The following is a 14825-nucleotide window of genomic DNA, read 5'->3' as shown; positions in this document are numbered from 1 at the left end:
GATTTCCTCTTTCTACCTTAGCTTTTCCAGTAACAGACAAGACAGGTGTTTGGCACATATGGTAGCATGAGATGTGGTTTCCTGGAGCTGGCCAGGATCAGGAACAGTTTTAGCTGTTCTTCTGATCCTTGCTTTTCAGCAAAATGTCCATTGCTTCTCAATTCTTTATGTCCAAGGTCCTTCTCAAGTCCTCTGTAGGATGAGGGAGTGGTTCTTCTTACACATATTGAGCAAAAGATCTTAGAAAATCATTACAGCTTCCTGATTTGCCCTCCTTAATGAGATTTGAATTTAGATAGGCCTGGTACTGAAAAGGATTAGTTACATGGAAAATTCTGAATTAGGGCAAGGCTACTGACAAGGATGTTTTAGGTCAAATCAGCTTTTTAGTGCTTGAGATAAAGGACCAGGCTGGTGTTTCACCCAGGGAACCTTGAGCCAATGACTGGAAAACTTGCTGTGTGTTGTAAGGTGCGAAGCCTGAGCATGGTTAGGCAGCTTTCTGTTCCTAAGAGAAGTCTCTAGATTACCTTTGATGTCTGACACTTCCCTGTCACCTGTATCCTATAAAGTCACCAAATCTTAGGAGTTCTTTTCTGTGAACATCTGTTGAATATTTGGGTCACTTCTTCATTGGGTGTTTGGACAGTGGAAGACTCTTTAGCTAAGTATTGAAGTGTGTCTTTCAGTCCCCAGCTCTGGCCAGACAAATTGTCCTAAGCACAAATTTTGAAGAGTCACAGAAGTCTCCTGGGCTTTTCAGACCTGGCTCTCTGTTTTCTATGTGGCTTTATCTTCTAGTAAAACAAACCTGTTTTCCAGCACACAAAGTTGTTTTATCCCGATTCTTGAATGACACTCATTACTGTTCTGTGCCTTTGTGTATGTTTTTAGTATTACCTACAATGAAAAAGTATTTTTCCTACCACTTGGTCAAGTTCAGCCCCAAGTTCAGCTGAAGCCTTCCTTCTGCCCAGAGCTACCCACAACCCATTCTCTAGTGACCTCTACTTGCTTTTATTCTTAAAGCGCGAGTGAGTTTACCCATTAACTAACTAGTAAGGATGAACACATACTTACTTCAACCCTTACCAGTGTAAAGCTTTGTTCCAAGTAATGACAGTTTGCATATACGGTTTGCCATCTACTTCAACTAATTAGAAAATCCCTGAAAGATAAATACTTTGTGCTCTTCACATTTGATGCAGCATAATCATTATGTGCAGAATGAGTCTCAGTGGAGACTTAGATTAATGGCTGGCCAGGCACTGAGTATATTCTGATTCTGTTTTCAAGTGACCAGAAACTCATGAGGCCTGGGGCAGAGCTGTAGGATGTCAGAGAAGAGAGATTTCTTAGATAGCAAGCTGAGAAAGATGCCTTGACAAAGGAAAATCAGGCAGCAGTTTGTAAAGGAAATCTGCTTACCTGATTTGTGAAAGACACAATGGTCTTTCATAGTTGACATTTTGGGTATAAGCTACATGTCCCTTTGAACTGCTTAAGTAATGCCAATGAGAAAATAGGAAAATAGTAGTTGGTATGTGTCATGAAACGTTTGCATGCAGAATTGTAGGTGACCTTGATTTGCTTCTTTGCAGACACCCAGGTTTCCTCTCGACCCTGCATCCATGGACATTTGAAAGTGCCACAGTCAGACACTCGCAAGCATGGAGACCTCTTCGATGCTTTCCTCGCTAAATGAGGAGTGTAAGTCTGACAACTACATCGAGCCCCACTACAAGGAATGGTACCGACTAGCTGTGGACACTCTGATCGAACACGGGCTGGAAGCATACCAAGAATTTCTTGCCAAAGAACGAGTCTCAGACTTTCTAGCTGAGGAGGAAATTAATTACATTCTGAAGAATGCCCAGAAGCCCACACAGAGCACTGCACATGGGGCTGGAACTGATGGTTCCAGTGATGACAACTCATCTTCGGTAACGTACTGGCCCCTGGAATCGGACGTGGAGCCCCCCAATCTTGATTTGGGCTGGCCGTATGTGATGCCCGGACTCCTAGGGGGCACTCACATAGACCTCCTCTTCCACCCACCGAGAGCACAGCTGCTAACTATAAAGGAAACTATTCGGAAGATGATCAAGGAAGCAAGAAAGGTAATGCTATTTCTATTTTGAAAGGTGGGGAACTAAAACATGTAGAGTAACAGATGTGTATGTTAATTAAAGAACTCTCTACGTGTGAGCCAGGCTTTTATTTTTAGGAAAGATACCTATGAATTCATTAGAAGCTTGCACTTCCCATGGGTCACAAGTATCCAAGGGAGAGGCGGTACATTCCAGCTGGCGGTGGAGAGAACCCTCTTTTCATGATGTACCCGAGGCCTAATATTGTAGCCCTGAAGGCTGAGCTGTGTGGACTTGGAATATAGTGATTTGATGTGTTCCTAAATTTAAAGCACTTAAAAGTTTTCTTTATTCTTTGAAGGGAAATATATTGGTGGATCTGATGAAATTTTCTTTGTTCTCCATAGGACTCATTCTGGTTTATGAGATTACATAAACTGTAGTTTTATTTTTGTTTTATGAGTTAAATGGAAGCAGTATTAAAAGCAGCATGATAATTTAATACTCTGGATAACGATGCTAGGTATTTAGCATTTTAGGGCCTTCGTGCTTTGTATCAAATATTTCTAATGCCTTATAAATCTCAGAAGTCCTATTTTAGAGCTCAGAGAAAAGTTCAGAAGTATTCTTGTGGTCAACCAATAAAAATCACTGACCGTTTTTATATTATATATCCAGTGTTGTGGAAGACAATGGAGAATACAACAAAATTTTGAATTTGTTTTTTTGGAAGGTACATTGTGTGTTTACTGAGTCTCTAAAAATAATATCCTCCACTGGTTTTTGTCTGCTGGAAATGCTGTTTGAAATGCTGTGGAGGAAATTGAAGAGTTTCCTCTAGACCAATGTAATGTTTTGCTTCTTTTCAGTAAAATCAAATGACATCAAGTTAGACACAGAATGTTATGTATACATATCTAAGCTGAATTTGAAAAAGACATTTGATCTAATTGAGTATAATACAACTGAATATAAAGCATAACAAGTAATTTTGCAGGTAATCTTGTGGTCTTTTCAAAAACACTGAAGAATATGCTAGTTTTTACTCAAATGTAATAAATATTGAGGGCTAATTAGCTATTTAATGCATGGAAGCTGTATTTATCAAGTACTTTGGGAGTTGGTAAAAGATCTATCATTTATCTATTTAAAGATTTTTCAAGAATCAGATACTCTGGAAAAAAATCATTGACTCAATTAGAAAAATAAAATTACTTAGCCAATAGCTAGAAAAAGTCCTGTAAAACAATTTTAAAATAAGGGCAAATATTATTACGAAATAAGAGCTTGTCAGAACACATTGCTTTATAAGATGAGGCTTGGTTTTCACAATTGTCCTTTACTCAACAGAAAGTCCTGTTCTGTCCTGCAGAAGCAAGGTACACTTTCAGGTTTTGAATCTTTTTCAGAGGATCCTTTTCTTAGCGCTGACTTAATGGGTGTGTCTGTATAAGGGGAACCATCTCTTTTTCTCACGGAGTGTTTGATGAATAAATTGTGAGGGCCGAATAGTTTCTGGCTCCATTCTTCCAGGAGATTCCTCTGGCAATCAACATTGTAAAACTGCACAAATATGAAGCCAAACAAGTAGGAATACGAATTGGCAAAAAAACAAACCAAGAAGTGATCTCAGAAAAAGACGGATCTCTTCATTGTTCTGTTTACAATTGAGATGAGGCATTCATGGAAATAAATCTTAAATTAATTAAAAGAATCCAAGTGTAGTATGCTTTGAGGACTAAATAATTAAAGTCTGATCATAAAACATCAAGTTAGCCTTGGAGGACCTCAGGAAGAGAGTTAAAAATGATACTATCTCTCATCTGTCTTTACCGGAAATAGTAAAAGTAAAAATGTTTTGTGCATGCTGGTGATTGAACAAAGGGCCACTTTTGCCAGTCAACTGTACAACCACTGAGCTACACCCTTGAGCCCTGAAATATATTTTTCATATCAGGGTTACACTCTTGTTCCTAGCTTAGGTTCTACTGTCTGTGAATAATTTTTGTTTCCGAAATAGAAGGTACTTTTATAGTATTTTTAAAATCTATACTTTTAATTGTTTGTACTTTTTAGAAATTGTCCTTCAGACATTATCTCCAGGCTTTACTCCTCTTTCTTTTGCATATTTTCTCTTTTTGTTTGAGAATTTTCTTTTGGGAAAAGCCAGTTATAGATACTATCTTACATGTGCCCTAAAGGAACATAATTTATTTAATTTTTTTAGACCCTTTCTATTTTTTACGGTGTGTTTGACATAATTACTTTGGTCTGCTTCATAAAGTCTGATAGTGTCTAGCAAGACTTTTCCCAAGTAATTACTTGTCTCCCAAGGAATGTTCCCAAGGTGATATATGCATGTGTTTCTAATTACTGTGAACTCCTTTTATGAAAACATCCCCTTTAATTACTTTAAAAAATCATCTTTCATTAAAGTAATTTTTTTCTGGTCACTCAGTGGTACCCACTTACAAAGTTTGACTTCTGCTACCAACGAGCATGGAGATAGTTCCCCAGGATGTCCTCTGCCTGTCTGTCCCCCAGTTCTAGAAGAGCTTCTTCTGAGAAATATGATGCTTACTCTTGCAAAGTACTGCATCAAGCAGATGCACAGCGGGAGCAAAGTGAGAATCATGCACAGTTGTCCCAAGGTGTTCCATCCACGTCACTCAAGCTCAGATCCTAGCTGCTCCCTGAGTCACCCTACCTGGGTGTGTCTGCTTGGCTCCCAGAGCTGTTAGTCACTGGGAGCAGTGTGACCTGTTACTGTAGCTGGCCCTGTGCAAGCAAAGGAGGAGGTGACCACATAATGGGGGTCCTCCGGGGAGCTAACCTGTAGCCTAAAGGTAGTATTAGACTGGGGGCTTGGCCCCCGAGTTCCACACTAACTACTGTTGGCACTGAACATCTGAGAGATCGTTGTATCTTCATCGACTTATTTAATAAAAGATACAAAACAAAAGCTTTTGGGTATCTCTAAAATGTGGTGTGCATATTTAAGTTTGTAATTGTCCTTAAACTAGTAGTACACTGCTAGCCGAATGAATTCGTAGTAGTCATGATTCTTTTCGTGTTGCGGGTCCTCCCAGCTACTCCACCTTGTAACTGCCTCCTACCCAGTTCTTTCCTGCCTTCCTTAGATTAGGGTCACCTCTTTCTTACCGTTCTCAGTTTTTAATTAAGAATTTCTTCTTTGCCCTTTTTTCCCAACTCTCACTGAAAATCTTTTCATCCTTAGAATTTGGGTCATAAATAGTTCCAGGAAATATTTTTTACTTAGGGTTAATAGCATTATTATGACACTTAATTGAATGTCTTTTCTCTGAACAAAGGGGATTACTGTACATGAATACGTATTTTTGTTTGAGTATGTGTGTGAGAGAGGTGGGCAGAGGGAAGAAGGGCAGAGAAAGAGAGGGGAGGACACAGAGAGAGAGATGGGAGTGAGGTGGGGTGAGGGCAGGAGGCTGCAGGACTGGGCTGCGGCTGCGCTGACTGCAGGCTGAAACCAGACCGCTAGAACAGGTCCCACGTTCTCCTGGGCTCCGTCACTGCCTGCTCTTCACCAGCGACAGCTCTGTATTCAGTTTGTTACTTTTAAAGGAGTTACTTAAGGGAGATAGATCCGGCAAAAAAGGTCCTGCTTAGGAACTTTTTTTTTTTTTTTGTCTTTTTCATTTTTATTGGTACCGGGGATCGAACTCACGACCGCCTGCTTGCAAGGCAGGTGCTTATGCCGCTGAGCTAAACCCCCAGCCCTTGCTTAGGAACTTTTAAAATATTATTTTAATTTTATGCTTCTTGGGCTGACTTGATAACTTTTATGGACAAAACAAACCATAAGTATTTTTTAAAAATTGCCTGAATTCCAATAATGCTGTAAAGAGGTAATGGGGTAAAAGTGCAGAGGCTTGGAGCCCTCTTAAACCTGGTCCAGCCGTTCGTCCTGTTAGATTAGTTGTTAGAATGCAGCCTTGAATTATTTCCCGGTGTGTCATGGAGATGCTATGCAGATAGGACCCTTGGAGGATGAAGATAGCTGGTTTCTGACGGGGCACGTGGCTGCTCCTGTGGTCTTCCTGCTGGCTGCTCTTCACTCCTCCTCCTCTTTCTTCTTTATGCCTATTTCCTTATCCCTCCATTCTGTCAAAAAATGCATTGACTTAGTATTTGCCTTACTGACTTAGCATTTGTTCTTTGAAAATGAGAACAACCGGCGACTTAATCCAGTATTTAAGAACACAGGGTGGCCCTAGGAATACCAGCTAGGCTTACTGGCTGTTTGTCAAGTGAATAATCCTCAAGATGGAAGTGCTTGTCTAGCGGATCGTGATTCTGCACACTGTATTAGTGGAAGGGTATCACAGTATTTACCGCATGCCATGCCTTGGTAGTCCTAAACTGGGAAAGGATCAGTTTAACATAAATACATTTGAAAGTAGCAACCACTGTGAAGACAGTGTAGATATGTATTTTATATTCAGGGTATGCATAAAACTTTCTTTTTAGAAATACGATGTTTAAGAAATATGTTTAAGTCATATTCTTCCCTGTAGATCGAAGATCTGATGGAAAGTTAGAGAAGGGCATATTCTACAGAGTATGGAAAAATCATTCCATTATCATCTAGAATTTTTTAAATGTTAAAACTTAAAAGATATGCAAAGGTCATGTATTTATGAAGAAGAAAAAGTTTTCGTAAATTTCTAACATCCACCTGCCTTACAGACCTGTGACCTGTGTGTCCAAAGTTCATTTAAGCACCTTTTAGTTTACAACATATGACTACTTACTGAAAATTTCTGAAATGATTCAAAAGACAGTAAATAATATTATTTGAGGTATATCTTATTGAATTCTCTTTAAAAAGATCTGCTTTCGTGTTAACGGTGCTATTTTATGCTTTAGTGTTGCAGTACTTGGGAACATATGAAAACATGAAAATAACTGATGGTCTGCAGTCTTGAATTTGGTTGCACACCAAAACTTTCAGTAACTTATGAATTTCAGATATTTGTAAGACAGCTAGCAGGTAAACTCTAAAGATATATGATTTTCGCTTAAAAATTAGAAGACTTTAGCGGTGCAAAGAAAACCGTTACAGGTGGCAGGAAGTTTAGCAGAGACTTCCTTTGTTGGCCACAGTTCTATGAATATTTGCAGAGTAACTGTTTAGCATGTAATTTAGAAGTGCATAGAGATTTCTGTGATCGAGGAAAATGTTTTGAAGACCAGTTACCATTCTTGGTTTTTAGATGCTCTTTTCCTGCAGACTTAGCTATGAGAAAGCTTTCCTGTGGGGCTGCACCCTGTGTCTGCTGCCTTTGTGCTGACCCTGCAGGGGCTGTCCCAGTGGTACAACATGTGGTCTGTGCGTAATGAGGTCTCTGAAGTACGGTGCCTGTGTTTGTTAAAGCTTATGTGTGTTTAGCCATTTCTCCTGTCACAGGTTTTCAATAAGAATCAGACCCCACGTTACATGTTGGGACATATCGTGGTGGGTCTGTTGGCAGATCTGAGGAAGTTTGCTAGGATGGTAAAGCTAATCACCGTAAAATGTTACAGTAAATGCTGAGCCTTTGAAATGCCTAAGCAGCACCTCCATCTCATAGGATTTTTACAAAGTCACATGCTTTCCGGGCTAAGCCAAATAATAATAATAATATTGCAATGGGGAGGGAACAGATGTTCCAGCAGAGAGTAAAGGAGCACAGCACATGACTTATCCTGACATTCTTGTAAAATATTATAGAAACGATAAGCTAAGGGCCTTCAGTAGATGTGGAGGCATCTTACCAAAAGTTGATGTTCTTGAGACTGGGGATTTTGCCATCTTGTGCTTTTGTTTGCTCTTAGTGAGAGCTAAGTGATGGAAATTTGCTAGGGGAGCCCCACTGGACTCATGAACGCTGTGACACCGGGCTGGTATGTTACATTTAAGACGTTCTTCCTGCTCATCTACAGTTAATACAGATTCATCACGTGGCGTTTGCTTTCATATCCATTATTGGAGTCCTTTAACTAGCCACTGTTTCAAAGGTTTGGTAAGTTGTATCACCCAAAGTGGAACAGGCTTCTGATTTTGAGTTAAGGAAGCTCTATATTGAAAGCTACTGACAATTGAAGGTAGTGTTTTTAGGCACATGGGTATCGGCCCGGGCTATGCAGTTTACATACATTACCTTACCCGACCTTCTCAGGAGCCCTTGGGAAATGCATGCTTTTGTCAAACACAGCTTGCCCATACTCTGCTTTCTGTGGTGGTCAGTAGTAACCCAGAGAGAATAAAGTGACTGTGTTTGCACTTTCCTGCGTGGGGGTGTTAGGAGACCTGGTTGGGGAAAGGGGGGCAGCATTGAGGCCCCGTGGTGCACTGTGGAAGTCTTGGTTTCTTAATGAGCCAGATGTAAAGACGCACTGAGGTGTTACCACACATCAGCTTAACTGACCTGGAGCTGGCGAAAGGTTATGACAAACAGGTGAGGTGCATTACCTACCTTGCAGGCGGGAGCAGGCATGTAGGCCCCCTTATGGGATAATGTGCAGCAGAAATCTGAAAAGAGGAGAAAAGGCAGCCAGAAAATGCAATTGTCCTTTGGCTTCCTGGCCTTTGGGTTTTACTGTGAAGCCATCAGTCAGTCTCGTTAAACTGACAGCTTCTCACACAGCAGCCCATTCCTTCATTCATTCATTGAATATTATTTAGTGCCCACTGTATATCAGGTGCTACTCTAAAGTTTGGGAATTAATTACCAGAATAAATTATTAAGGAAACCTTGCCTGCTCTTGAAGGGAGCTTACATACAAAAGTGAAAAGACAAGTAATAAATACAAGAATTGAGAGGGGCTGTGGAGAAAAAGCAAATGAAATCACAAATGTAGTTGGGCAGGAAGTTACTTTGTGATTATAAACAGAGTACTCAGAGTTGACCTTAGGAAAGTGACCTGTGAGCCAGTGTCTGAGGACAGAGGGATGTGTCATGTGTTTATGTATGCGGAGAACAGACCAGACAAAGGAAAAGCTTTAAAGCCAGCACATAGATTCATGTTTGTTAGATGAGCATCAGAGAGACCTGTTGTTAGAGCCAAGAGAGCAAAGGAGAAAGAAGCAGAAATAAGATGAGAGAGATAAGTGGGAGGTCAGACCTTGGAGATCCATGTAGGCCGTTATAAAGAATTTGGCTTAACCTAGGAGTAAGCTGGGGATGCAATGGGAAATTCTGGGCAGAACAAAGGTATGATCCGTTTCAAGTAGGCTGTATTTTAAAGGATTCTTCTGGCTGGATACTGAAAAACAAGTGTAGAGACTTGAGTAAGGATATTAGGAGCTATTAAAGTAATTTATGCACGAGGTGAGGCCTAGGATGGTGGCAGTGATGGTGTTTGAAATGCCAAGATGAACTGAATTGAGTGGAAGATGATGACTGTGTATCTAGAATCGTTGCCCTTTCATTGAAGTTGTCAGGATGGTTCAGAGAGCAGGCTCAAAAAGGCAGACCAGAGATGGGGAGAAAGTTACTCCTTTACCACAGCCTGGAAAGGTGTGACCTGAGCTCCTGGTGCTGGGTGCAGAGTTGGTGTTCTTATTAAAACTCAATCACAGTGCTAGCTTGGTGAACAGTCCTGACCCTGAGGGCCCCAGTGAGGGACAGAGTTGGAAGTGTAGGTAAATAGCAAGTGCGAGATAAGAACCAGACCCACAAGATGCTGAGGGGATCTCCTGAAACAGATCACCTGACACCCTGCAGAGCAGCAGAACCTCCCTACAACTGGTCTTTTGAAACCAACTTTTGGCAGTTATTAAGCAATTCACCAATGCTGGTCAGGGTGGGGAAAGACACAGAATATGAAACTAGTCAGCTGTGACACAGGCAAGTCAGGTTTTTAATATGACATTTGGGGTGAATTTTTAAATTATTATTTGGCTGTGCTAGGGATCAGACCTGGGACTTGCTTTGTGTGCACTTGGGTGTATAAACTTTTAGAAGAATTTAACTACGTGGTGTAGAGTTTGGTAAGCATTCCTGCAAGTAGAAAATTGGAGACAAATTTCAGAAAAATTGTTTTAGTGCAGCTCTGGAGATGCTGAGAAGTTATGAAAGGTTTTGAGTAAGGTGGTATCATTGAACCTAATCTTGGACATACTGATATTTTATATGGGCTAGGTTAAAAGGTAGAGAGAAATATAAAACAGGTTATAACAAGTATTGGGACAGTGGTCCCCAAAAAGCTAACAGTAGACTACGGTTAACTAAAGTTCAGTATAAAACAAAATGAAGAACATGTCTTCTCTACTATCACAGTAGCAGAAATAGCTTCTTTTGTTTTTTGGGGATAAGTATCAGAAATCAAACTCAAGATCTCATGCTTGCTAGGTAGGAACCATGCCACTGAGCTAAATCCCTGGCCCCCTTAATTCTATTTTAAGAAAAGTTTCTGTTTAAAAATTTAAAGATATTTTAAGATAAAATCAGATATACCTGATTTTAAATCTAAATATGATTCCTGTATACAAATACTTACCTGTATGTGCAGAGTTTAACTCCATCTATGCCTGTTGAATCCAATCTTGTGCACAGCACCATGAGATCATTCACATGGGAGAAGAAATACTTGAGGTGCTTTAGATTCTGATGTTTGGTAAAAGTTTCATGTGGGAGAAGTGGGTGAAACACTAGCGTATATGGATACCACTCAGTTGACCGAGGTACTATAAAGAGTATGGACTTTTTCCATCTTGTTACTGGTGAGAAGGAGGTATCAGAGTATCATAGAAAACTTTTGAGTTTTCCTGACAATAAGAATGATACATATAAAAAACCTCCAAAATAGTTACTGGGAAACTTAGTAATTCAACAAGTGTTTACACTTAGAGTTTGATTTTTGGAATGATCTTCATATTCCTTAGGGGAAGACATGAGAAAATACTGGGAAGGTTCAGAAAATAAACCTCCGGCAGCTGTTAGAAATGCTCTTGCCTGATAGGGATAGTGAGGTATCCACAGGTGGTTGGGTGGGTGCCTGTTTGAAAGGCTTATCAGAGAGGGTGCTAGTTAATTAGTCATGCACCTGAGGCCTGCACACAGTGTGTACATTTTAGAAGACTGAGCAGCCTCTTCCTTTTTCCATGTTCAGTTTTCCCTATAATAAACCAGTGGGTTTCCTGTCCCGGTGAAATATGATGTCATAAAGCAGGACAGATAACCAGGAGGGTCCCTGTCCCACAGGCTTGTGAGAAACAGAAGCAAGGCCAAGCAGAGGACCCTGCTTGTGTGGCCCCTGGGGCCCCCTGCCAGCCACAGTGCTGCTCCTCCCTGCTCCCCAGCCTCGCCCTCTGGCTCTCAGGGCCCCGCCTTGGTTTACTTATATGATAAGATAAGAGCCAGCTCTGCAGAAATGAAGAAAACCCCAACTCTTTCTGCATAAACGTTGGCTATAAAATAGTTCACTGACTTAAAGCTTTAAGAAAGCAGAAAAATACAGTATTTTCTCTTGCAAGCCAAAATGTTACTTTAGGTTATATTAATTTCTTACTAATAATCACTTTCTGATTTTCCCTAACAAATTCAAACACAGGAAATATTTGAAATAAGTAAATAAATGTGAAGGGAAAAAGCATTGCCATTTGAGTAAATATCAATCCAATATGTGCTACTGAAAAATCTATAATCATGAAAAAATCAGTATCTGAGTCATAGCAGTCGTGTTTGAGCTGGCTGAAGTTCTTGAGCAATTCCTTAAAAAAAATCTTACCTTTGTCTTTTTATAAATGGACAGAGGGAAAGTGGGAAACTGTGAAGTTCATAATCCCCCAACTGATGAGAAACTATAAGGACTTGTAGTACTCAGGCTCCCCCACTTCTGTTCCAAGACTCTGTGTCACACTGCTCCCTGCTTCGGAGGCTGAGCATAAAAGAGGCTCAATCCTAGATCCTGGGCCCTAGAACCAGGAAGCCAGAGGAGCAGCAGCTGCCCTCCCCGCCCTGGTGCTGTCTCTCTCCACACTTGTTTCCTCCGTGTTCAGGGATTTGGTTCAGTCCTCCCACATGTCTAGAAAGTTTGGAACAAGTACTGAACATTTATGAGAAGATTTAGAGGATGGGGAGAGAATCTGAGTTTTCTTTTTTGGACTGGTAGAAAGTTAGAATAGATCACCCAACCCAGCCAGGATTTAAGATTTTGGGAGGTGTAGATTTTGTCTTTGGATGGTGGTCTGTGTCCTGGTTTTTCACTCATTTTAGTTTATCTAACCTTCTGGGGTCTCGTTTAAAAACCTAGAATGTTTTTTGGGGTGCTGCTTTCCAGGAAGAATCTAAACCCTTGTCTCTTCCACGGACTGTTAAAGTTTTGTTAAGCTTTTTACCCTCTCAGAGCGACTTCCCTCTAGTTTCTCACCTTGTGCTCAAGGAACAATTTAGGATTTGGCAGATGCCATGGGGCAGTAACTGTGTAGATTCTTGAGGGTTTTTTATTTCGGTTGCTTTTTCTCTGAATACAAATCACTTTTGGTTTGGTGATTCTGGGCTTTTTTTCTACTTCTAATGCTGTTATGATTGATAAAAGCTTTGGAGTACATTTTACTGTTTGGCCTGATAGTCTTGCTCTTTGAATTAGGAAATGTGAACATTTGTGAGGTAAAATAATACAAGAAAAAGAATTTTCCTTCCTTATGATCTGGGTACCACAAGTCCTCATAGACTTTATTTCTTTAAAATTGTCTTTTCTGCCTTTATTGTTTTTATCTGGGGTGTTGGTTTAACACAAGCTATTAGTCTGAAACAACAAATTCTTTTTATCTTGACTTAATTCATGTAGTGAAATATTACAAAATCTGCATGTGAATATTGGAAAATTACACATTTTAGGTTTGCATTAAGGAATTTAACATACAAATAATAGTAAACTGCCACTATTTTAATATTTTAAAAAGTTGCTTAAATTTATTTCTGGTAGTGATATGTGAAATCACTCATTCATTGAACATGTGAGGGCTATTTGTGTTTCACTTTTATTTTGAGCATTTCCAACATTTTTTTATGAACAGAATCTTTCCTGTATTTCCTTAATCCTTCCTGTGTCTTACTTTATCAACCTTTCCCGTGCCGAGCCCATCATGAAACTTATTCCAAACATTGTCCTGATAAAGTTTCATCTATTCATGATAAGATTCTGAGTTTACAACACTGCTATAAAGAAAATGGTATACATGTGGAAATAGCGTACTGAGAGCCTGCACTATAAAGGCAGTGTGTGTGCTTAAGTATTTTGATAAGTATCCAGAATTTAGTTCCTTGCTCTTAGAGTCTTGAAGAAACTTCAGACTCTTTCGTACATATCTGCAGTGTTAACTCTGGTAAACACTCAGCAGGCTTTATGTGATCCTGATTTTAAAGTCTTAAAAGTTCATTCTTTTCCATATTTTTAAAAGATATTATAAACATCATAAATCACCTATAATTCAGTAGTGAAGTCTTGATATATAGGAAATCAAATACTGTACGGGAATTTCATTGCAACATATTCATTAAGTTAGTTGGAAAATAATTTTGTTTTACAAAATATAGCTCTTATAAAGTAATGCTGAAATTTGTGAGTATACATGCATTTATCTTTTTTCAAACTCATTCATTATGTGAAATCAATAAAGGTATCTATTGAGCCAAGAACCCTAACCTCTTTTTGCTAAGATATTTTCAAATAGTTTATTTTCTGTTGTTAATAGCCTGATTTTAAAAAGATATTATCATTTTGGGAATACAGCTCATTCTAAAATAAAAGATTGTCTGCTGCCTCCTATGTTTTTGGGAATGTGTATGGTAATTTTAATTTAGCAGATAGAGCTTTTAGAGTTTTATTTACATAGTTTCACTGCAGCAAAATCCCTGGAGCGTGATCAATTTCCCATTACTAGTTTCATAGTAATGCATATGATGATGCTATTTTACTTTTTAGGAAAAAAAAAACAAAGAAATTGACAGAGCAAACAATCATTTGGACATAACACTGCAGAAAATATGACCCAATCATGTGTGTATTGGTTCCACATGGAAAAGTTGTCCTCTCAAATCTAGACGTACAAAGTACATTGTGAATTGTTTTGTTTTGTTTTTTTCTGACTAGTGTTAAAGAAATTGCTAGGTTGCTATAATATGTGGATTGATACATTAGCTTTCTATAATAAAGAAGAAACAGAATCTGATTTATTTCCCTTATGAGTATAGTCTCAAGTTGCCTCCATTTACCTATAAAAGCCTCAAGATCATCCTTTTTTATAGCTCAGTAATATTCTACTATGTAAAAATACCAATCTTTTTCATCTCTCCTACGGTTGATGGGCATTTGGGTTGTTTCCAAGAGTTAGCTATCACAAATTGTGCCACTATAAACATAGGTGCACATATATTATTGTGACATGATCTTTTCACTTTTTCTGGGAAAATACCCTGGAGGAGAATAGTTGGGTTTAATGGAACTTCTAACCCTAGTTTGTTGAGGAATATCCATATTGATTCCCATAGTGACTGTACCAGTCTACACTCCCATCAATGGTGGAACAGTGTTCCTTTTTCCCCACAGCCCTGCCAACATTTGGTATCAGTTGATTTCTTGATGGCAGCCATTCTTCCTGGAGTGAGATGAAATCTCAGTGCTGCTTTAATTTGCATTTCTTGAGTAACCAGTGATAGTGAGCATTTCTTCATTTGCCATTTGTATATCTTCATCTGAGAAATGTGT

General features: G+C 39.3%; 1 protein-coding gene across 1 annotated transcript in view; it reads left to right on the top strand.

Annotated features, from left to right (window-relative positions):
* The window catches only part of Fam83b (family with sequence similarity 83 member B), a 73272-nt gene that overhangs the window by 13943 nt on the left and 44504 nt on the right, over positions 1-14825 (top strand). The window contains exon 2 of the mRNA XM_003462299.4: positions 1602-2120. Coding sequence (XP_003462347.1) covers positions 1671-2120 — 450 coding nt within the window. The 5' untranslated portion in view covers positions 1602-1670. The remainder of the gene's footprint in view (positions 1-1601; positions 2121-14825) is intronic.

The sequence above is a fragment of the Cavia porcellus genome, unplaced genomic scaffold (assembly GCF_034190915.1).
Source record: "Cavia porcellus strain 051 isolate PalLab524CR breed Dunkin Hartley unplaced genomic scaffold, mCavPor4.1 scaffold_7, whole genome shotgun sequence".
In the NCBI taxonomy this organism is placed as follows: Eukaryota; Metazoa; Chordata; class Mammalia; order Rodentia; family Caviidae; genus Cavia; species Cavia porcellus.
Note: the sequence above shows the minus strand (reverse complement) of the source record. Positions and strands in the feature narration are given on the sequence as shown.